Source organism: Corythoichthys intestinalis, chromosome 4 (assembly GCF_030265065.1).
Source record: "Corythoichthys intestinalis isolate RoL2023-P3 chromosome 4, ASM3026506v1, whole genome shotgun sequence".
NCBI classification, from domain to species: domain Eukaryota; kingdom Metazoa; phylum Chordata; class Actinopteri; order Syngnathiformes; family Syngnathidae; genus Corythoichthys; species Corythoichthys intestinalis.
The window spans coordinates 14063506-14088677 of NC_080398.1; the positions used below are offsets into that span (position 1 = coordinate 14063506).

The 25172-nt window shown below is 39.5% G+C and overlaps 2 protein-coding genes across 2 annotated transcripts; both read left to right on the forward strand.

Moving 5' to 3' along the window:
- Positions 1 to 43: 43 nt before the first annotated feature.
- Positions 44 to 2439, forward strand: LOC130914481 (uncharacterized). Its single transcript, XM_057833717.1, has 2 exons — positions 44 to 308; positions 627 to 2439. Exon 2 carries the CDS (start codon positions 662 to 664, stop codon positions 2051 to 2053), a length of 1392 nt encoding a protein of 463 aa, XP_057689700.1. The 5' UTR covers positions 44 to 308; positions 627 to 661; the 3' UTR covers positions 2054 to 2439.
- Positions 2440 to 7980: 5541 nt separating this feature from the next.
- si:dkeyp-84f3.9 (zinc finger protein 16) lies at positions 7981 to 24082 on the forward strand. The gene is made up of 3 exons (XM_057833694.1): positions 7981 to 8723; positions 11025 to 11150; positions 20074 to 24082. The coding sequence occupies exons 2-3, from the start codon at positions 11034 to 11036 to the stop codon at positions 23530 to 23532; spliced, it is 3576 nt and encodes a 1191-aa protein (XP_057689677.1). The 5' UTR covers positions 7981 to 8723; positions 11025 to 11033; the 3' UTR covers positions 23533 to 24082.
- Positions 24083 to 25172: the final 1090 nt, after the last annotated feature.

Sequence of the window (25172 nt, forward strand, 5' to 3'; positions counted from 1 at the left end):
TTCACGTTTTGGAGTGACATAAAAGTGACGTAAAAATATGTGACAGGGGTACTTTCGCTGTTTCGTCAGTAGAGGTCAGGGTAAACCTTTCGCCAGCGGATGTTCCGTTTGCAAAGGGCGCCATTCGTAGAAGAAGACTGGCTATCTTTCCCTTTTTTTTAATGGTGTGGTCGAATGTTGGCCACTTTATACCTGAATGTCGACGGTTCGGCTGTTCCTGTAAACGACATCGGCCCTCGAGCGTTTTATTTGAGGCGAGGATAAGAGTCGAATTCTCTTCCACGGATACTTTTCACCGACCGACAGAAGTAAGCCAACGTTGTCATGTTTTATCCTGCTAAAGCTAAGCCTAGCATGTTAGCATTAGCAGGCTCACGTTCCATCAAAAATAACGTCCGTAATAACGTAATAAAGTCACAAGGTAATTTGCGTTCAAGAAATGTCATTTATGTAATACCCTTTAAAGCTATTGTGACGTATTTTATGTGTTTGTTTTACTTTGAAGGTTGGTAGTGTTCTATTAATGCTGTTCATGGCTCACTATAAGCCTTTGTCGTTAAATATATCAAACTGGACTATTGTAAACTTAGAGCTTTATCTAAAAAAGTATTAAATGTTTTAAACAGGTGCCACTTTCGAAGTAACTTCCATCCTAGGCCTCATGATGGAGTTCCAAGGAAGCACTTCAGATGGCGATCTGAACACAGGAGGCATTTGCTTCAGCTGCGAACAGATCTTTTCCACTCAAACATTTTTGGAGGAGCATGTGTGTCCCTTTACCAGTCACATCTGCTCCTGCGGAACCGAGTTCTCCTTGTATGAAGACATGCTCTCCCACAACGTCACGCACGAGCCGGGACAACAGGCGCTTCACCATGAAATGATAAACAAGCGGCGTTTTCAGAAGCACATCGAGGAAGAGGAGAAACTCAAACGCTTCAAATTGGGGGAAGTTGTCTGGAAAGGTGATGGCGCGTCTGCGTCAATGAAGCAAGCGTCGTTGGCGTCAATGAAGCAAGCGTTGTCGGCGTCTGCTTTTTCGTCTAAAATTTCTAAACCGAGCTCCAGCGTGCCTACCTCGTATCAGAACCTGTCGCCATCTTTGAATTCTCGCCAAGGTGGAATGGACGTGAAGAGTATGTTTTCTACTGTGGGCGCGCCAACAGTAGATCTATGGACAATTTACCAGCCCGTGGTAACATTGCAAAATACCCGCAAGTCGAATCCATGGCTGCCGTACACTTGCGGAAAATGTGGTGAGAGTTTCAAAACCAAGCACATGCTCATGTCGCACGCCAACAATAGTCACATAGCTGATAAAATCAGCGGCTGCATTGGATGTGGGCTACTGCTTTCCAGCAGGAAGTTTGTGCCTCGCTTCCACACTTGCAACTCCCCCAGCACTACGGCCAAACTCAAACTTATTACGGCCAAGCCACCCAATTACAAGAGTCCCGCGTTAGGAATAAACCCGACTCAGAATCCGCGCAACTATTCCAAGGCGGGGAAAAAAAACAGTCAGATGCTTCAAGTTACGTCAGCACTGCAGTTGAAGAATCTAAATGTACGAACCTTTGGCAAAATGGCTCCGAAAGCTCAGCCCGCGCCTTCCAAACAAGAGAATTCGACAGTCACCATCCCTCAGAAGAGCAACTGGAAGCATTCACCCTCGCCCGTGCAACCCTCCGTGGAGGTCTCAGACGTCACGTGTCGAGTGTGCCACGGCTCCTTTGAGAGCACTATGCAGCTGCAGAGGCACAAGTGTCCCAAAGCTGACGAGTTCTTGGCCAAACACGGCCGCATCGGCAAGGTGGTCAAGCCCAAGCGGGCGGCGCCGGCCCCCAAGGCCAGCGTCGCTCAGGTGAACGGAGATAGAAGTCGCAGGTTCCCTGCAAATGCCAAGAATCAAGGTGCTGCCAACAAAGGGCAAAGCGTCGTAAACATGGATACAGGAGACGATAACGAAGACGATTGTTACATCGTGGAAGCGGGACCCGAAAAAACATCTGAAATGATCTACCAGGTCACCTCATCTGTCCCCATTAAAACTTGACCTGTTTGCAAGTCACACGTCGTTTGATTATGTTCATTCCAAAGGAGTCAAATGTTTCCCCATCTTGTCCGTACTTTTACAATACATTTGTGTATGCATTTAGATTTGTTAGAATTAAATATGCATTTGAATTTGGCTGCATCCCACTTTTGCAAGACAGAACATCTGAATTTTGGGTGGGAATTCACAGTGAAAGTCAATATATGTTATGATGAAAGGTGTGGTGGCAACAAGACACTGTACTATGTCGTTTTTTGTTTTTATATATAAATATGGTTTAGTGTGATCAGAATGTGTTAGGCTTAAGGATTCACCACCATACCATTTTACTTCCTCTGGCTCATTTAAAGTGAACCTTATGTATTATTAAACTCTATTTTCCAAAGGTCATGTTTCCGTTTTTTTGCATGAATCTGGTTGGCATTGTTGGATTATAAAGAGTTCTGTTATCCACAGTAAATTGTATGTGCTAATGGAACATCTGTCTCACTCGTTCAGTATTCTACTGTATGGCATTTCTGCACAGTGGCAATCTGAAGTTAAGCCACGTTTTCATGCCACTTCATGTTACTTGTGAGGCAGCCGTGCTACCAAACTGATTTTTTTTTTTTTTTTAATAAGTGCACTAAATTGTGAGGTCAGTAAATCAGGATGCAACTTTGACTGCATTCAATACCATATTATTTTCAGAGGTGGGTAGAGCATCCAAAATATTGCAAAAGTAAAGTAATCATCCAAAATTTTACTCAAGTACCCTCAATGAGTAAAATTGTAACTTTACGGCATACGATCATGGCTGATTTTTTTATTTTATTTAAATATTGGTATTTTTCTAAGCACAGCTTCATCTCTATGAACTGTTATTATACTCTATAACCTATTACATGTTTGCATTAGGCCAAAAACCACAAAAATCAAATTCATTGTAACTGCATACAATCATGGCAGATTTTTTTTTCTCAGCACATCTTCATCTTTATGAACTGTTATTATAATGTACTATACTCTATAACTTATTACATGACCGCATTAAGCCAAAAAGATCACACAAAAATCTTCCACCTGTAATAATTGAATTCAGGTCAGAACAACACAGCACGAGTGCCCTCTGGTGGAGAAAAAACTTGAATGGGACAATCGAGTCATGTAATTGTTGCAACTTCTCATTGACGCGCACTGTCGGGATATCTGGCAAAAATAGTCAATATGTTAGAATAAAAAATGCAACGACTCAAATGTAGCCCAAAGTAGTGGAGTAAGAGTATTGTTTCTTCACAAATCTACTCAAGTAATAGTAAAAAGTATTGCGTGGTAAAACTAAGAAATACATTTTTTCTCAAAAAGTTACTCAAGAAAATGTAACGCGTTACTACCAAGCTCCGATTATTTTATATCCACAACCAACGGCGTAGGTTTGGTCAAAACATTGGTAGGGACGACTGCTTATACACTTTTTGCCGGGGTAGGGACATTTATAGGACCAAAAAGACTGGGTGAACGGGGGTCATGCATAGGCAGAGTTTAGCTTTTGGGGCAGGGGGGCACAACATGTTGATGACCCCAAAACGCAGTGTCAGCAATAAAATTAACTTACAAAAATATAAGTTGTGTTTTTGTTTCCCATCATTCTTGAGGGGAATTCTAAATCAGGCTGCTTAGGACAGCTATACTTTTCGCCAAGATCGTCATCCATTTAATACGGTATGTCTGCCGGTGTCGTGCCAATGTAGTTACCCCAGTCAAAAATTGTATCACCTGGGTGGAGCCATATGGAGGTAGATATGTGTCTTCATTATTCGATCAAAAAAAAAAAGTTTGATCAAAATATATATTTTCAATAAAAAAAAAGTCCAATTAAAAAATGAATTTCAAACTCAAAAAAATGCATTTGAAAGCTATTTTTCTTTGGATTTTAAAAAAAAATTTTTGAAGTCAAATTTTTTTTTTGGTTGAAGCAACTTTTTTGATTGAAGTAATGTTGCTTTGCGTTTGGGCCACATTTTGGCTAGGACATCTGTGTCTATTTTTCAATCAAAAAATAAGTTGCGTCAAACTAAAAATATATGTATTTTCAAAAGAAAAATCACTTCAATCAAAAAAAAAAAATTTAAATCATAGAAAAAAAGTTTATGAATGCGAAAAAACATTTGAGACTCAAATATTTGCATTTGAACACTTATTTTTCTCATTTTAAAAAAATCTTTGATTTTAGCAATCCTTTTTGTGTGACATTTGTTTCTAAATCATTCAATCCCCCAAAAAGTTGCTTCCATTACAAAAAATATTTTCAAACAGAGAAAAAAAAACATTTGAAAAATAAAATTGCCCTCCCCAAATTTTTTTTTTTTTTTTTTAAATAATATGCAAAGCAAATGACCGTCTAAGATAATCGTCACATGATCTGTTCAAAAAATCATTGACTCATTATAAAAATATCTTTTTTTGTTCATTTAATTCATTTTTGTTGTTTGTTTTATTGCTTTGCAACATATATGTATATAGGAAAGTCACTTAAATGCAACGACACTTTTCGGCCACCAGGGGGGGCTGGACCACCTGGCCCCCCCTTAAACTCCGCTTATGGAGTCATGGCTACATTTCTCGACATTATGAACCTGAAATTGATAGGCTAAATGATCAATGCAAAATAAATCTGTATTGACTTATACTAACTTTCCTGTGTAGTGGTTCAGGTGATACACCGTTCGATTCAAACCTTTGTTTTCAAAGACTACAAAAGAAACATTTTGAAAACTTCCAGAATAAATGTCTGGATTTTATTAGCAAATTTTAATTGCAAAATTTGAACACAAATTATATTAACATACACAAGAAATACAAACTTGTTAATCATCAATTAACTATTTATAAGGTGGTAATCCAAGTTCACTACATTTCATGGTTTAACGTTCACAGTAGAAAACATTCACACAGATTAATGTTATGCTAACTGTGATACAGGTCGGACTTTCAGTAGCAAAATATAGGGGCAGTTTACATGGCGACTCTGTGACACCAAGACGCAATGACTTGCGGAATGGCCTCGCCTTCATATGGTGACGGCGAAAACGGAAGGCGAAGACGCAAACCACTGAATCTGGGCTCCAAAGTGGAAGGATTCGATTGCGGGGGCTTGGGAGGGCTTGCTCCGCATCCATATCAATGGAAAGCTCCCACACCGATAATGTCAGCAATCACACACGTCACATTAAACAGCATTCAAAACAGCAAATATGGTGGAATGTTGGCTTTAATGTACTTATTACAATATTTTTATTTTAAATATGTTTAATATTTCTCTTTTTGTGCCTTTTGGACCAAAAGAAAAATGCATTTGTTTGGAGTGGGCGGGTATGTTGTCTTCTCGGCTGAGGATGTTATTGGGGTCAAAGTGCATCATTGGCTGTCGCCTTGTAAATATGCACTGCCCCCCAGGGCCTGGCATGAATACTAGATCATTTTCATGCGTAATTGCGACATTGTTCGAATGGAGACTGAACCATAGACATGCAAATTAGAAATTTTTCATATTGCTGGAAAGTCGACGTGTAAACATCCCATTAGTGATGTGTTCCCCATCTCCACAACATTGACGTCTTTTTGCATTACTTACAGTGGCTGCTGCTGCTGGCAGAAAAAGAAAACTGCTAATATCCCTCGTCTTCGAAGGGGGCGGAGGAGGCGGCTTGTTACATTTCTGTCGGGCTGCGAATGTGTGTGTGTGGGGGGGGGGTCAAGTCATCAGCCAATCAAATGTGCGTTTGAGGGGAAAAAATGGACTGATACATTCAACAAATGAAAAGGGGTCAATGTAAGTCTGAACATAATGAAAGTACTGTAATGCACCTAATAATGGTTGGGTCAATGCTATCCTTACAACATATGGGAAGACAATCTAAATGACCTATATAACTGCAGTCATTATACAGTGGGGCAAATAAGTATTTAGTCAACCACCAAATGTCCAAGTTCTCCTAATTGAAAAGATTAGAGAGGCCTGTAATCGTCAACATGGGCAAACTTCAACCATGAGAGACAGAATGTGGAAAAAAAAAAAAACAGGAAATCACATTGTTTGATTTTTAAAGAATTTATTTCCAAATCATGGTGGAAAATAAGTATTTGGTCAATACCAAAAGTTCATCTCAGTACTTTGTTATGTACCCTTTGTTGGCAATAACTGAGGCCAAATGTTGTCTGTAACTCTTCACTCTTCGCTTGGTGTAAAGAAATCAACAGTGGGAGCAATTATTAGAAAAATGGAAGGCATACAAGACCACTGATAATCTCCCTCAATCTGGGGCTCCATGCAAGATCTCACCCCGTGGCGTCAAAATTATAACAAGAACGGTGAGCAAAAATCCCAGAACCACACAGGGGGACCTAGTGAATGACCTACAGAGAGCTGGGACCACAGTAACAAAGGCTACTATCAGTAACACAATGCGCCGCCAGGGACTCAAATCCTGCACTGCCAGACATGTCTCCCTGCTGAAGCCAGTACACGTCCAGGCCCGTCTGCGGTTCGCTAGAGAGCATTTGGATGATCCAGAAGAGGACTGGGAGAATGCGTTATGGTCAGATGAAACCAAAATAGAACTCTTTGGTAGAAACACAGGTTCTCGTGTTTGGAGGAGAAAGAATACTGAATTGCATCCGAAGAACACCATACCCACTGTGAAGCATGGGGGTGGAAACATCATGCTTTGGGGCTGTTTTTCTGCAAAGGGACCAGGACGACTGATCTGTGTAAAGGAAAGAATGAATGGAGCCATGTATCGAGAGAGTTTTAGTAAAAATCTCCTTCCATCAGCAAGGGCATTGAAGATGAGACGTGGCTGGGTCTTTCAGCATGACAGAGATTCCAAACACACAGCCAGGGCAACAAAGGAGTGGCTTCGTAAGAAGCATTTCAAGGTCCTGGAGTGGCCTAGCCAGTCTCCAGATCTCAACTCCATAGAAAATCTGTGGAGGGAATTGAAAGTTCATGTTGCCCAACGACAGCCCCAAAACATCACTGCTCTAGAGGAGAGCTGCATGGAGGAATGGGCCAAAATACCAGCAACAGTGTGTGAAAATCTTGTGAATAGTTACAGAAAACGTTTGGCCTCCGTTATTGCCAACAAAGGGTACATAACAAAGTATTGAGATGAACTTTTGGTATTGACCAAATACTTATTTTCCACCATGATTTGCAAATAAATTCTTTAAAAATCAAACAATGTGATTTTCTGTTTTTTCCCCCCATATTCTGTCTCTCATGGTTGAGGTTTACCCATGTTGACAATTACAGGTCTCTTTAATATTTTCAAGTGGGAGCACTTGCACAATTAGTGGTTGACTAAATACTTATTTGCCCCACTGCATAATGCAAATAAGGTTGATTAAAAGTTGGTGGGGACAATTCGAGCATCCTGAAAAGTTGGTAGTGTTCTGTCTCTACCGTCCCTATGCAAACCTACGCCCTTGTCCACAACTATTACATTAGGGAAATGTTTTCGTTTTGGTGTATGAAACCCAAAACTGATAAAAAATATATATATATCGCGTCTGATTTTTATAGGATTTTTACAATAAAATTCATTTTTGCGTGCCACTTAACTTCACAAGGGTGTCGGAGCATATCCCAGCTAATTATGGGCGGTAGGCAGGGTACGCCCTGACAGGCAATCACAGTAATAAATATTTTATTGTACTATTGCCTTTAAAATATGAAAACCGCTGTACTTAACAAATGTTTCATTGAACAATATCAATATTGACATACAATTAAATATAAAAGAAACAGGCATGGCTGCATTATTTATTTCACATGTATGTTTTTAAAAAGGATAAAATTGATGTGTGTTTGTAGTTGCAACATAGTAAGCATGTCAGATTTGTAGGAATATAAAACGTAACATGATAGAGAAACTGAGATCAATTTAGGGTTCGCCATCCAAAAATATGTTCAAAACAGCTGTCAGAACTAATTGTTTCCTCAAAATAGCTGGCCAGCGTTATTTCTGGTTGTCTCTCGTTTGTCCAGGAGAGGTCGTCATTTAAACGAGTGTCACTGGGGAACATTTTTAATTTATCACACTCAAGGGGAGACTTAATTTAATCCACACTTTATATTTTTTTGTTGTATCTGAGAATAAAGAACCAGTATTTTTTCTCCAGTAACAAAATTGGCATGTTTCCTTGTTAACCAGGACTTATTTCCATATGTCCCGGTTACAGTTCGTCAAACCTTAAACAGTGATAATTTTCCAATAAAAATGAAATAATAAAACGCGACCGCTGAATAGGTACTCAAAACCAATGCTGCGTATTCAGTGTATGTCGGGTTGGCACTAGAAACCACACGTTAGCATTGCAGGGCAATGGGCATTCCCAAAATTCCAACGGAACGTGAAGTAGCCACTTGGTTTGCTAGACGTGACCGATAGTCTCTTGTTTATCTTTTTCTTATTAAACGGATGCGGCCAAGTCACGGTGCAAAAAAAGATGCAAAAGTCGAGTTAGGTTTAGACTTTGGAATTGTCTGACCAATTATTGTAATTGTACGTTCATAAAACAGCCACGCGGTGACAACGCTGTCAATAGCTTTGTGCTACCCAGAACTAGCTAGCCGAGCAAACTGTCAGTGAATGGCCGTCAAGGGACCAGTGTTGACTCTCCCACTCAGGCAAGCACTTTTTTTGTTATTATTTTGTTTTTAATCCCCAAATCAAACAAATAAAGGCAATCAAGTCTCGGAAAGCACGACTGACGTTGCTAATGTGTTGCTACTGTTGTTCCCGTGCCCATAAGTGTAGTTGGTACTGAGCTAGCAACCTGGCCTACGATAAGCGAGCGTCTTTGCTGTTTATAATAATGATTCAAAATGGATGGCAAATAATAGTAATACAAAAATGGGACAAGGCTGCGTTCTGATAATCGAGTTTAAAGGTGAAAGATTATGATGTTAGATGGACTGACTATAGCGAGCAGTCAAAACATGGTAATAATCTACTCCCTTTGGCATCAAATGATAAAAGAATGGATTGTTACCTTCAGGGCGACTTTGAAAATATTGTTTGCACTACCTAGAGAGATCAAATGAGACTCAATATAAAAATTCGTTCACTCCTAGAGGAAAAAAACATTACTATTGTTGACAATTTTAATGTATTAGGATTAGTTGTCATTTTAATGACTGTACTCGTCATAACAAAAATTTCTTAAAGGTTGCATTCCTTTGTAGAGCTTCTCAAATTATTTTTGTTTTACGTTGTTATCCCACTTGTTAAAGATCATCAATCAAATGTAAGTATCAGACAAAATATCAACGACGTTAACATACAATGCAGCTGCAGTGCAATGCAATTTTGTTTATGAATGGAAAAAGCTATTTTAAGATGTATAGCTCCCTCTCCTGAAATAATGAGTTTGCTGTAACTGATCACATTCATTGTCATTCTCTTTCACGGTGAATGTACAGTCATGTGAAAAATATAGGACACCCCAATAAATATTCACCATCAATGTCTGATCTTGTTTTTCTTTCTCTCTGGAAAAGAAAGTGATTTAATTGCAGGTAAACAACAAAAATTAACATTATTTTACTCATTCAACCAAATATATCAACAAAAATGCATATTCTAACTGAGAAAAAAGTTAGGACAACCTACCACCTAATAGCTAGTGTTACCTCAGTGATACACTTTATATAGCCATCTACCAGTCTTTGACATATGTCTGAAGAAAGTTTGCCCCACTCCTCAACATGTTTGGCGTACACCCAATACAGAATTCCAGGAAAAGAACCTCATACCAACTGTAAAGCATGGAGGTGTAAGTGTAATGGTTTGGGGATGCTTTGATGTATGGCTGCAGCTATCGAATATTTTAGTAGTTGATTAATCGATGGACTAGTTAGTTCGAATAATCAAGCAATCGGATAAGGAACATGAAAAATGAAAATACCTGAGCTGAGCCTCAAACAGTATAAATTTTAAAAAATGAGGATCTATGTAAAACAAAAGAACAGTTGGCCAACTTACATAGAAAAAGTCCACTAGCTTAAATGCTATAAAATGCTAAAGTTTTTTTTTTTTTTTTTTACAATGCTCTAAACAAATGGTTCAGACACATATTCCCCCCCAAAATTGCTAATTATACCTTTAAACTAAATTATGAATGCATTAAAAAAACGTTAGCTCAAACAAAAACGTAGCTTACGTTGGTCTTAACAGGGAGCAGTTGGATTCAGCCATGTGAAAAGAGGCAGACCGGAGGGCAGTGTATCCACTCTAATCAATAAAACTAATTGCAAACACTTTCAAAATAAACCATTACAACGCCACTTAAATTAAAAGAATACTCGAGGCAACAAAATTTAATTAGAATATTTTGTTCTAATCGAATACTCGAGTTAATCGATTAATCGTTGCAGCACTACTTTGATGCAGCAGGACCTGGCCAGCTCACCATCATAGAATTAGAATCCACCATGAATTATATCGTGTACCAGAGGGTGCTTAAGGAACATGTGAGATCATCTGTGAAAAAAATAAAGCTGAGGTGAAACTGGACCCTGCAACATGAAAATGACCCAAAACATACCAGTTAATCCACCAAGGACTGACTGGAAAAAAAGTCAAAGTCAAAGCCCAGATCAGCCAAAGAGGGTAACACTAGCTATTAGGTGGTAGGGTGTCCTAACTTTTTCCTCAGTTAGAATATGGATTTTTGTTGATATATTTGGTTTAATGAGTAAAACAATGTTAATTTTTGTTGTGTACCTACAATTAAATCACTTTCTTTTCCAGTGATAAAAACCAGATCAAACATTAATATGTCAACATTTCTTAATAAAGAACTGAATATTTAATGGGGTGTCCTAATTTTTTTCACATGACTGTATGTATCTTACTTTAAAAATATAATGCCAACGTTTTTGCACATTTAATTAGTTAAACCCTTTTAATCAATGTTTATGTCACAGATTCCTGACATGGGGAGTAAAATTTCCTTTAGCAGAAAACGGAGCGACCAGTTCACAGTATCTGAGCTAACCACAGTGACATCACATCCTTGTAGTCCCTTTCATGCAACCACGGACTGCAAAGAGGTAACTAATTTGAAAGAAAAATACAAATTTGTTATGCACTCAAATGTCTTTTGTTTTTATGAGGCTATTTCCAGTCATACTTTTTCTTAATGGTTCATTCTTATGCATCTTTGACTATTTGAATTGTGGAAAGGCTATATTAATACTCTAAATATTTATAATATTTTAAGTTTAATCCTTTAAGGTCCGGGCCTATTTTGTCCGATTTTGCATGCCATTCATGTTACACTATTTCACTACACTATTTCAAAGAAAAAAATGTTCACAATTGTCTTGTTGGGTCCCTTTTTTCAGGGCACCATAACCTTTATGTCCAAACAGTTGTTTTTTTTCCACTGACCAATTATAATCAACATTTTGGACCCAAAAATATTTTTTGTCAAAATTTGTAATATTGATGTCCTATTGACAATCAAACATGCTCAACAAACCATTCTGAAGCTTGATAACATTTATTCAACTTGCAAGGATAAGCATTCAACAGAACAAAAATAACACTGAATCGTTTTATATTTGATAATTCAACAGAAATAGCAGGTATGGTCATAGGCGTTTTGGGCCTTTATACATACTATGGTCAAAGCAGGTTATATACAGTAGACCAACAGTGCAAAATAGTGGGAAAAATAATACCATCTAACACAAAAAGGGTTTGGAGGATATCTCTTTGTGAGGTTAGGTATTGCACCCATCACCTTATCAAAACTATATACAGTGCTTTGCAAAAGTATTCGGCCCCCTTGAGCCTTGCAACCTTTCGCCACATTTCAGGCTTCAAACATAAAGATATAAAATCTTAATTTTTTGTCAAGAATCAACAACAAGTGGGACACAATCGTGAAGTGGAACAAAATTTATTGGATAATTTAAACTTTTTTAACAAATAAAAAACTGAAAAGTGGGGCGTGCAATATTATACGGCCCCCTTGCGTTAATACTTTGTAGCGCCACCTTTTGCTCCAATTACAGCTGCAAGTCGCTTGGGGTATGTTTCCATTAGTTTTGCACATCGAGAGACTGACATTCTTGCCCATTCTTCCTTGCAAAACAGCTCGAGCTCAGTGAGGTTGGATGGAGAGTGTTTGTGAACAGCAGTCTTCAGCTCTTTCCACAGATTCTCGATTGGATTCAGGTCTGGACTTTGACTTGGCCATTCTAACACCTGGATACGTTTATTTTTGAACCATTCCATTGTAGATTTGGCTTTATGTTTTGGATCATTGTCCTGTTGGAAGATAAATCTCCGTCCCAGTCTCAGGTCTTGTGCAGATACCAACAGGTTTTCTTCCAGAATGTTCCTGTATTTGGCTGTATCCATCTTCCCGTCAATTTTAACCATCTTCCCTGTCCCTGCTGAAGAAAAGCAGGCCCAAACCATGATGCTGCCACCACCATGTTTGACAGTGGGGATGGTGTGTTCAGGGTGATGAGCTGTGTTGCTTTTACGCCAAACATATCGTTTTGCATTGTGGCCAAAAAGTTCAATTTTGGTTTCATCTGACCAGAGCACCTTCTTCCACATGTTTGGTGTGTCTCCCAGGTGGCTTGTTGCAAACTTTAAACCAGACTTTTTATGGATATCTTTGAGAAATGGCTTTCTTTTTGCCACTCTTCCATAAAGGCCAGATTTGTGCAGTGTACAACTGATTGTTGTCCTATGGACAGACTCGCCCACCTCAGCTGTAGATCTCTGCAGTTCATCCAGAGTGATCATGGGCCTCTTGGCTGCATCTCTGATCAGTTTTCTCCTTGTTTGAGAAGAAAGTTTGGAAGGACGGCCGGGTCTTGGTAGATTTGCAGTGGTCGGATGCTCCTTCCATTTCAGTATGATGGCTTGCACAGTGCTCCTTGAGATGTTTAAAGCTTGGGAAATCTTTTTGTATCCAAATCCGGCTTTAAACTTCTCCACAACAGTATCTCGGACCTGCCTGGTGTGTTCCTTGGTTTTCATAATGCTCTCTGCACTTTAAACAGAACCCTGAGACTATCACAGAGCAGGTGCATTTATACGGAGACTTGATTACACACAGGTGGATTCTATTTATCATCATCGGTCATTTAGGACAACATTGGATCATTCAGAGAGCCTCACTGAACTTCTGGAGTGAGTTTGCTGCACTGAAAGTAAAGAGGCCGAATAATATTGCACGCCCCACTTTTCAGTTTTTTATTTGTTAAAAAAGTTTAAATTATCCAATAAATGTTGTTCCACTTCACGATTGTGTCCCACTTGTTGTTGATTCTTGACAAAAAAATTAAATTTCATATCTTTGTTTGAAGCCTGAAATTTGGCGAAAGGTTGCAAGATTCAAGGGGGCCGAATACTTTTGCAAGGCACTGTACATACAATCAAGTTTCTCGAACACACGCATCTACAGTGCCCTCCATAATTATTGGCACCCCTGGTTAAGATGTGTTTTTTAGCTTCTAACATTTTTTTTTTCAAATGATATGGGACCTTAAAGGAAAAAAAAGAGAAAAATTGTCAGTGAATCAAATGGCATTGGGAGGGGCTTTCCAAAAAGGAAAGAGTTATCGACATTAAATTTGACTGTCTTGGTGAGGGGGTAGTTGGCTGAAGCGACTCATTCAGCCTGTCAGCTGCTTCTCTAAGCAGTTATGAAAATGATTTTTCCACGATCCCCAACCATCAATACAAGTGCATTTATTCAGTGGGGAAAAATTCCACATAAAGAAATAATTATTTGACATCAAATAATGTTATTAGCACCCCTGGTGTTGATACTATGTACAACCCCCTTTTGCCAACAAAGCAAGGTCTGGGGACTGAGATGGCCATGGGAGGAGCTTGATTTTGTGTCTGGTGAACCATTTCTGTGTAGATTTGGCCATATGTTTAGGGTCATTGTCTTACTGAAAGACCCAGTGACGACTCATCTTCAGCTTTCGGGCAGAGGGCAACAGATTTTGATTTAAAATGTCATACGGTCCCAGTTGAACCCTGGGACCGCGTGCTTTGGTCAGATGAGACCAAGATTGAGCTTTTTGGCAACAAACACTCTAAGTGGGTCTGGCGTGCCACGAAAGATGCGCATGCTGAAAAGCACCTCATACCTACTGTATAGTATGGGGGTGGGTCAGTGATGCTGTGGGGCTTTTTCGCTTCCAAAGGCCCTGGGAACCTTGTTAGGGTGCATGGCATCATGAATGCTTTGAAATACCAGGACATTTTAAATCAAAATCTGTTGCTCTCTGCCCGAAAGCTGAAAATGGGTCGTCACTGGGTCTTTCAGCAAGACAATGACCCTAAACATATGGCCAAATCTACACAGAAATGGTTCACCAGACACAAAATCAAGCTCCTCCATTGGCCATCTCAGTCCCCAGACCTTGTTTTGTTGGCAAAAGGGGGTTGTACAAAGTATTAACACCAGGGATGCTAATAATTGTGACACACATTGTTTGATGTCAAATAATTATTTCTTTATGTGAGATTTTTTCCCCACTGAATAAATGCACTTGTATTGAAGGTTGGATTTTTCTCTTTTTTTTCCATTAAGGTCCCATATTATTTGGATTTTTAAAAAATTATTAGAAGCTAAAAAACACATCTTAACCAGGGGTGCCAATAATTATGGAGGGCACTGTATATACAAATTGAAAAGACTGCAAAAAAATATATAACATTGAAAACAAGTACTTTCAAAAAAACTTACAATAAACCAGTTCAGGTAAATGATTTCAATCATGCCACTCAGTTTCGTCCTGGAACAAGACACAGAGCTACGTCACACAGCCCACACTTCCAGCTGGTGTCGATCCTCCTTCCGCCCTTTGCGCACTGCTGTCACTCTTCTCACTCACCGACTCATCCGAAGAAAACGACGAAAAATCTGGCCTGTCCTCTTCCCCTACTTGATAAAATAACGCAATTGCTTGCGCTAAATTTAGTTTTCAATTGATTCCACACGTTTCATAAAATTGTTGGCTCAATCGAGCCAGCCGTCGCTCGTGACCTGGCCTCCCTCATGTTAGGGGGCGCCTCGCAGGGCAATACAGTGAGTACCTCAATATACAATCGCATTGAGATACGATCGTTTCGACATCCAACGTAAAAACTCGTCATTTGTCTCGACATATGGCGACATGCTCAAAATACGACAATTTATGACACCATCGGACGCACAGCAGATCTTCTTGTGAGAGAAATCAACATGGGTCCGAAGAAGGTTCGTGCAGGTGTTGAAAAAAGGGCTCTTTCCATTGAAATTAAGAAGAAAATGATTGAAAACTGTTAGCGTGGTGGGCTGGCTAGAAAATGCGGCTTATCACCCCCATGTATTCTTATGGGAAAATACCGCTCGACATACGACCATTTCGACTTACATTTTCGCATTATGTACTTCCTTTGTGACCTTATAATGGCTCCTGAAAGATGTAGTTTTTGGTGATGCTTTCCATTGTGAAAAAGGACAAGAAATAATGGAAATATGGACATAGACACATGGTCCATGCAACATTTTAATGTTTATTTATGAGGACAATAAAAGTATAAAACTCAAATGACATTATTTCCAGTTTTGCTTGGTCGATTTACTTCAAGTAGAAACGAGAGTGACCCTCTACTTCCGCACTTTCAAACGAGACCAAGCAGCAGCACGCGGGCGACGTAATAACAATGTGATGGGGATTCAAAGATGACATGAGCGCAGGATGCATATGCGCATTCCACTACTTTAAAGGATTAAGTATTAAAAGTCATGCCACGAGAGGAACCCAGCAAATCTGTTCTTTTCCCCCAAAACTACTGTACATGATATTGTTAAAGGGTACCACAGATAGAAAGGCATGTAATTCTTAAAAGATAAATGTTAGTACGAGTTATATTAATTTGATATTAAAACTCCTCTTAATGTATTCGTTTTAATAAAATTTGTAAAAATTTTAAACTAAAAAAATTAACTAGTAGGTCGCCATTGTTGTTGATGTTGCAGGGCGGTGACATCACATGCATACGCTGCCCGGCTTCCACAGTGTCACTTTTTAACTACATAAACATGTCATCGGTTCCGCCCTTCCAATTTGAACCCGAGCGAAATATTAATGAGAAGGACAGCCATGTCGATATTTCTCAAAACGAGCAGCAAAAGCAAAATGATCAGGAAAGATGGGATAGATGAGTAGCGTACATGTCTCAAGTTCGCTAGTGACAGTTAGCACTCTCCTGCTCTTGTGACGGAGCAGGAGAGTGATGTCAAAATTTTTTGCAGATCTTCACGGTAAACTATTGTGTGATCCAACTTATTCCATTTTGGAGATGGTTAGCACACAGAAATGTTGTGTGTTTTACATATGATTCGGGTATACAGTGAAACACAGCAGTTTGATTATTTCTTTGCATTACAGCACACGAAAATGTTGATGCAGTCTACTGAGACGTCTAATGATGGCTTACCTTATTTTTGTCACGTAAAAGCGCCGTCCACGTCGATGATCATCCTGCCTGTGTTCTCAATTTATCAGATGTTGCTGCCCAAGCTTGCTTCCCAGTGAATAAGCGACACGGAAAACAAATGAATAAATGCTTTAAACTTGGTTTGATTGCTGGCTATTCATACCTTTTTCTGCCCAACAGATTATAAAAAAGCCTTGTTTTGCACATTGAGATCTAAGAGGACTGTTGTCTACCTTATTTGTACTTAAAGCACGTAATACACATTGTGAGCAAACTTAATTCTCTTTTTATTCCACTCCGCACTGGTGCTGCATTAACTCATTCACTCCAAGCAATTTTCACCGGAGCAAGGCCCTTCGCTCCCAGCCGTTTTACTGGATTTTGGCTGATTTTGAGGGGCCCACAGAAAATTCTGTTTTATTGCTATGTAAACATGGAACCCACCAAAAGAAAGATTAGACTCTGTTCTTTCAGCAGAAAAAAAAGTTCATATCTTTTTCCATTCTTTAGAAATCAGCATTAGAAAATAGCTTAGTTTGAGCAATTTTCCAATTTCTGATGAAAAAACAGAGAAATTGAGCTTTTTGTGAAAGCATACATTTCAAACATAACTTTGACACACAGCTATTTTTCGCTTATGTGACATCCCAAACATCTTAATAATGTTTTTGTTCTACAAAATAACAAACAGCAGGACAAATGGAGCTTTTGATCGCAAAGTAACAATTTATTTCACATAACTATTGAACTGTTGAACTATTTGCGCACATAACAACGGGGAAGGCTCTCAGCTGCTCCCGGTTGAATGAGGGGGCTCCTAGTAATCTGATGAGTCCGGATAAAGATCGGTCTCACCTTTTTTCATCATCTTCATCGTTGGTTTTAACCTCGGGCTAAGGAGTAACGCAATGTGAGCTCCGCAGAACGCGTGTGGAACCTGACGCCGTTGTGGACGTCACCGTGTCTCATCAAGATAGATTTTTTAAAATCCTTCTTTGACGATTGTTTCGTTTTCTTTTCAAAACACTCCTCCAGCGTCGTTTGCCGTTTTTTCCCGATCGTTCTCCACATTTTTGTCAAATTCTCCCGCGTCTCCACAAGATCCCTGCAACTTCCGTTTCCCAACTATTTTTCTTCACTTCCTTTCTTGGCCCGAGATGAGTTCTTACCAAATGCGCTACTGACCTGCAGTGGCCAGTTTTATTGCTTTAAAAAGGGTTTTGAGCTTAGTGCATTGTATCCTAGATACAGCGGAACCTATACATGCCTCTTGTCAAAAAAAAAAAAAAAAACGCAAAAGGTGTATAAATACGTTTTTGGGACACTGAAGCGCTTAAGAGTAGAACATATTTATATGTTTATTGGAGCAAATGAGTTAAGGGAGCGTTCAAGACCACACATTTGGCAACAATAAAAAACACCACAATGACCTTGTTATTTTTGTACTCATCAATCGTATGTATTGTTTATCGATCTATTGGCTGCAATCAGTAACTTAAGTCCTCAGATGAAAAGTAACAAACGGTCCGCGAATGTGAGGCTTGACCACAAAACAGACAGCACATACAGAGGCATTGCGTACAAGGGTTTATTGAACACACACAAAAAACACGCAATCGCGAAAAGGGAGACAAAAGAAAAAAAAACTGTGAAAACCGCGGTGAAATGCCGTAAAAGCAAAGTGAAAAAAATAATGTTCTCAAATACCTGCACATTGTAGAGGATTCCAAAAACCAGGGCGGCAGGCAAATGAAAAAACCCAGGCAAAATCGCTTGTTCACCTGGAAGAAAGCTTCGGGAGCAACATCTGATAAACTGAGAACACCGGCAGGAAGATCATCGACGTGGAGGTTCTGGAGCCTATCCCAGCTAACTATGGGCAGTAGGCAGGGGACACCCTGAACTGGTTGCCAGCCAATCGCAGGGCACAAGGAGACATACAACCATTCACGCACACAATCGTACCTACGGACAATTTAGAGTGTTCAATCAGCCTACCATGCATGTTTTTGGGATGTGGGAGGAAACCGGAGTTCCCGGAGGAAAACCACGCAGGCACGGGGAGAACATGCAAACTCCACACAGGAAGGCCGAAGCCCGGGATTGAACCCTTGATCTGAGAACTGTGAGGCAGACGTGCTAACCACTCAGCCACCGTGCCGCCTACCCAAAACATATACAGTATAAAGCACACAACAGCTCTGGATGCTAACTATCTCCATAATAATATTGAAATAAGTTGGATCACACAATAGTTTACCGTGAAGATCTAAACTTTTTTTGACATCACTCTCCTGCTCCGTCACTAGATCAGGAGAGTGCTAAATGTCACTAGCAAACTTGACACATGTACGCTACTCGTCTCCTCCCATTTTTCCTGTTCATTTTACTTTTGCTGCTCATTTTGTGAAATGTCGACAAGGCTGTCCTCCAAATTAATATTCTGCTTGGGTTCAAATTGGGAGGGCAGAACCGATGAAATGTTTATATAGTTAAAAAGTGACACTGTGGAAGTCCGGTTGCGTACGCAAGTGATGTCACAGCCCTGCGTCGTCAACAACAATGGCGACCTACTAGTTCAAATAGTTTGACAAATTTTATTAAAACAAAAAAATTTAAGAGGGGTTTTAATATCAAATTAGTATGACTCACACATTTATCTTTTAAGAACTACGTTTTTCTATCCGTGGTTCCCATTAATCTCTCGATAGTTTAAAAGTAGAACAGTTACAAATGTTACTCCAATAATTGTTCACTAATCACACAATAAAAAAGTTATTTGAGAAGATATACATATATTGTGTATACAATACAATTTAGATTAAAGAAATAAAACAAAGATGAGTAAAGTAACGACTACAAGGCGAGGCAATTTATTTATAGAGCACAACTACTGCCCGTAGTTAGCTGGGATAGGCTCCAGCACCTCCGCGACCCTCGTGAGGAAAAGCGGCATGGAAAATGAATGAATGAATGAAAGTCAACACGAGGCTATTCAAAGTGCTTTACATCACATGAAGATCTTAAAAATCACATTAAATCAGAACGTAAAAACAAAGATAATCGAAACAGGAAATAAAATTATACATAAAAATCGCATTTCATCACGAATAGAATAAGAAAAAATAAAAATACTACTACTACTAATAATAACTGAAATCAGCAATGGAGATAAAGCAAAAGAGGAATATAAAGCAAATAGATTGAAATATATAGATAGTTATGGATATGCTGTGCTAAGCAAGAGCGTTTTTAGACCTGATTTAAAGGAGCTAACAGTTTCAGCATACTTAAAACTACATACTACAAACACGTAAATAAATGTTTTCAATGGAGATAATTTTCATATTGTTTACTTGTTTGCTCATAATATCTTTTCTGTTTATTGACATCTATAATACAGTAAATTCTATTATCCTTGTGCTAAATGCAGTAGTTGCAAGCCTTTATTTATAAACTGTCCCTGGGGAATACTATTATACCTTTGATTTTGTTGGTGTTCTACAGGTGCTTCGAGGTACGGATTGCAACGAGGAGGACAAGGGCTCTAAATGGGGCGAGGAAATGAATGTGACAAATCTATGTAAACCTATGTCTGCATCCGACTTATCAGAGAGTCAGAATTCTGAAGGACCCGCTGATACCACCTGTAAACCAAATGGCACCTCACAGTTTGAGATAGACGCAAAGGCTGAAGTGGCAGCAGCAAGCGTGTGCTACTTGACATCAGAAAATCACGGACTGCCTGTGGCCGGACAAAAGAAAAGTGGCCGTTCAAGAAAAATAAAACCCTCAAAGATAGAGGACAAAATGTATACCCTTTCCGATGAACTTTTGATTGATCAACACAAAGGAATCAACACTATAATGCAAGTGCCAGCTAACATTCAAAATGCTGAGGCTGTACCCTACAATGTCAAAAGTCTTCTAAATGAGTTACCTCGCAATGAGACACCCGAAAATTGTACAGTGCCTGACCACAAACAAGGTGAAGGTGTCCCATTGGTGTCCAGAAGAAAAAGGGCAAGACCAAAGAGAAGAGATATTGCAGTTATTGAAAATGATGTTTCCGAGACTCCTTTTCCAAATGGGTTTTTCAGTCCTACAGCTAAAAAACTGATGTGTCAAGAAGGAGGACCTTCCTCAGCACCAGAGCAAGACAGTGGTTCTGTTGTTACCCCTAAAGAAGTGGAAGTTTCTCTTCCTCCTAAAAGTAGCACAACAGACGAGGCTATTGAAACATCTAACTTGCAAATTGACCAACAAATCCCTGCTAAAGTTTTTAAGCATGATGATGTTTCCCAGGTAAGCGGTGACACACATTTGAGGGATGAAACTGAGATTGATCAACTGCAGGTTAGTGATAGAGAACACCTGCAAACTAGTCAACAAAAAGAAAATGGACAACTCTGCCCAGGACCTACAGAATGTGATACAAACCAGCAGGTGGACAGAGATGGTGAGCATCTGCAGGTGAACCTTGGCGGGAGCAGAGGCGACCTGTCCCTTCACTCTGTAGAAAGAGGGATGACAAAGATTGGCATCAAAGTTTGCCTGTCGCCACAGGCTACAGAACTAGAACAAGAACAACCCGAAGAAGCTGAAGGTGCCTTGGCCCAGATTTCTAAGCAAGCAGTTCAGGAAACCTTAGGAAACAACTTTGATTTTAACAAATACCCCAAAATGCAGTCAGTAGGTGATGAAAGTCTTAGGCAGCCAGAGAGTCCGAGCAACTGCGACTATTCAAAGAATGCTTGCTCTCCTTTGACAAGAGAGCCAAGTGATGGTGACATTGCAGTTTCTTTGGAAGAACCCCGTAAAACCCCTGAAGACTCATCTGCTGTCAAAGTTGAAAACATAGAGCCACCATTGGATTACTTAGATTCTAATCAGAGTGCCAAAATCCGCGCTGACGGTCAATACCGCCAACAAAACACTTTAAGACGGAAAAGAGGCCACAAGCGAAGAAGGAGAATAACTGCTTTGTTGCATCAAGCGAAAGGGGAAACTCAACCCAATGTAGACAGTTGTGAAACAAATGCAATCGTTGACAAGAACATCATTTACATTCGAAAAGGCTCTAAAGTATTCTTGCAATGTGGCATCTGTAGCCGCACGTACAAATTTATGTCTCAGTACGTTGTACACCAACGCGTTCATACTGGAGAGCGACCCTTCGAATGCCCTGAATGCAAAAGAGGTTTCAGCAAGAAATCGAACTTAAATCTACATCTGAAGACTCACGTCAAGAATTCCTTGAATAAGGAATGTCCATACTGCAAAATTAAATTCTCAGATGACACTTACGATAGCCACATGATGACGCACAGTAAAGGGTTTAAAGATTTTAGCTTAAATAAAGTCGATAGCCCTGTAGAAACCCCTCCGAGACCTTTGACCCCTGATAAGAGTGAAAGCAAAGTGTGTCAGTACTGTGGGAAGTCGTTCAGATTTCAGTCTGCCCTCGTAAGACATGAACGTGTTCACACTGGGGAGAAACCTTACAAATGTGGTATTTGTGGCAAAGCTTTTGGGCAATCATATTTCCTCCGAGTACATGAGCTGACACACTGGTCGGTAAAGCGTTACAATTGCATAAGCTGTAAAAAATCCTTTAGTCATTACAGCAACGCAAAAAATCATACATGCAGACCTTTAGCAAGCAGCTCTGAAATACAACACAGAAGTCCGGCAGAGAAGCATTTATTGACTTACACGTGCCACATCTGCAAGAATGTTTTGGACAGCCTGCCCAAGTTCAACAAGCACATGAGAGATCACACTGGCGCAAAGCTCTATCGCTGTTTGTTTTGTGACAAACTGTTCGGTGTGCGATCTGAATTTAATGCCCATTGTAGTCAGTGCCAAGGTGAAAAAAATGGCTCCTGTGCTGCAGTCAAGGAGGAAGATAGAATGTCAGTCGTCAAGTACACGGTGTCCTCGAAAAGGATTTCAACAGAACAGAAATCAGACTTCCCTCCCACAGATTATAATGGTGAAACCAGTAAAAGCCTACAATCACGGATCAACTATAAGAAGTTGGTAAAGCCGTTCCAGCCGACAGTCCCACCCACTCATCTTCTTTCGCATTTTGTGTCAAAGTTAAACAAATTAGACAACCGATCAGACCCCAGGAGTTACTTGTGCCCAAGTTGCGGGCGTCTGTTCAGGCATGTTGGCAGACTCCGTGCCCACATGCTCACTCATCCGCCGCATCAAAGCTACACCTGTTCCTGTTGTGGAAAGACTCTTCAAAACTGGACCAAATTGTGGCGTCATCAAAGAGTCCACCGGCAACGTCAAGGCCGCTTCTCATGCTCGCTATGCGGGAAAAGATTCCGGTTTGTCGAGTCCTACAAAAAACACATGAGCGAACACCCAGACTTCCACTGGATTCAGTCAAAGCCTAAAACGGTGTTCCTGCCTTATAATTGCGATCACTGCACAAGTCGTTTTAAAAGTCTTGATTTGTTGTTCAGTCACCAAGTTTGCCATTTCTCAGCACAGATCACACGTTTAGACTCTGTTTCAGATCAGTCCTCCGAGTGTTGTTCTGCACAGTCCAATCGTTTGTTGAATTCTACTGAAAACTACCCACCGGCAACAAGGTGTCCTGGACCGGAAAACGACACCTTTTTGGGCTGCCAAAATCAAGACTTGCAAACAAAGGACAATCCTATCCTGACTTTAAATTCATCGGACCAGAAGCAGGATCTTAGTTTGGATGAAATTGGCCAAAGTCACAGAAGCAACGGTTTTATGCGAGAGGCATCACCACATTGCCACAGAAAAGATGGCAATGTAATTAGAAAGCAAAAAGCAAATTCAACAACTGCACCCAAATACACATTCCCAAGTAAAGAGATAGCACAAGGTCTTATATGTGCTATGTGTGGTAAGGAATACACTACCGTTTCGGACCTTTATCATCATTATGTGAGACATGCACAAGGTCAGATGAAATAGCCAAGCGGTTATGACTGACTCTAGACGGGGCATATCCAACCAACCAACCTTGTAAAAACACTAGAAAACATTGTTTTTTTGCGTCATAGCACTTAAATGTATATTTTGTCATGTTCAAAAACAATGCACCCCTGTTTGTAACCATTTTAGTTGTCTATCAGATGTATCCATTAAAAAGCAAATAACTTTTCTCACCTAATACTGGATTGTGTTTTTGTTACTCCTTTTTCAAGTGTGTCTTTGGATTCAGTTTCTAGCTCTGTTGACAGTAGCTAATAGAAATGTCACCTGAATTTGGATAATGACCAGCAGTGGGTGTTTGGTTCAACAACTTGTCAAACATGTAAATCTATCCTGGGATAGAGGCTATTTGGGTGTGATTTTGGAAGTAAAATAATACCACAATTTCAAGATAAATAAAAAATGAAATTCTGATCTTCATACCCGATGAAATATGATTTGATTAATTTCCGGCCATTGTTCTTGACTAACTGCTGACAAAAAAACGGATATAGACTGAATTTTTATTTCATTGACTCCTGGAAGAATGTTTAACAGTTTTACACAATTGGATGTAATTAAATTGTGTTTATCAATAAATATCTCTTCAATTTTAATTTGAGTCATCTGATCATTTGGCTGTTTCTATTACTTTTGCTGAAAACACTTAGCTCGTCTGTCCACGCATGGGAAAAATAAGTACAGTACTCGCAAACCACTGATTGAGCAAAATTTTCCCATCTTTCAAAGGATGAAGTATTTCTTGTTGGAGGTACACTTCGACTTTAAAAGTATTAATCATGTATCACACATGCATATAGGACAATTTTGAAATTAGGCCAAATTGGGGGTCTCAGAACGGAACTTCAAGTCACCTGAGTGTTTTCCGCCATATACAAATTAATTTTTAAAAAATGTTAATTTTTTAAAATTACTTTTAAGGACCACAGAAAGCTTTCAAATTGAAAAAAAAAATCAATTTTCTGTTCATTATTTCTGGAGTCAGGCATTATAAGGTTAACATGATTTTCTGAACTTCCCCTTTAGAGAAAATAAAGTAACTCTTTCCTTTCTCTTAAAGATCTGATCAATTTTCCGTTGCCCTTTTTTTTTTTTTTTTTTTTTTGCATTAATTCAGCAAGCTTGTTCTTTTTTGTGTGTGCCGAAAAACGTGCATTTGAACCAGTCAGAGCTAACTATCCATGCTGATCACATGTCAGTATGTCAGCCAATTGAACCGGCAACTGGAGTCCCGGCCAGGGAGGGTGGTTAGCTGAGTGTATGAACACATCATCACGACACATCAGTCACACGCTGGGAGAACTCCGTGCTGTCCGTGAAATAATAAATATCGGTGGAAACGGATGACGCTACACAAGCACTTAATTATGCTTGTTGCCAACTTGTGTATGTAAATCTGACACTAGTAGATTGTTTTCCTGATGGTGATGCCTGTATGGGGCGCCGTTTGTAAAGCAGCAGATGCTCAAAATTACGACAACATTTTCTCACATTTAGCGCCACACAGTGTTTAAAATGGTGTTAAATTTTTAGTCACTTTTTTTTTTTTGCATTTACAACATTATTTAGCAACTTAAATATTTATTTTTAAATAAGTAGTTAATGACCTGATTGTTTAA

What these genes read in the sequence shown, in the direction of transcription:
- LOC130914481 (XM_057833717.1), top strand. Translation starts at nt 662, where the DNA reads ATGATGGAGTTCCAAGGAAGCACTTCAGATGGCGATCTGAACACAGGA.
- si:dkeyp-84f3.9 (XM_057833694.1), top strand. Translation starts at nt 11,034, where the DNA reads ATGGGGAGTAAAATTTCCTTTAGCAGAAAACGGAGCGACCAGTTCACA. An exon ending in CAACCACGGACTGCAAAGAG is followed by an intron (nt 11,151 to 20,073) that starts GTAACTAATTTG and finishes GGTGTTCTACAG; the next exon opens with GTGCTTCGAGGTACGGATTG.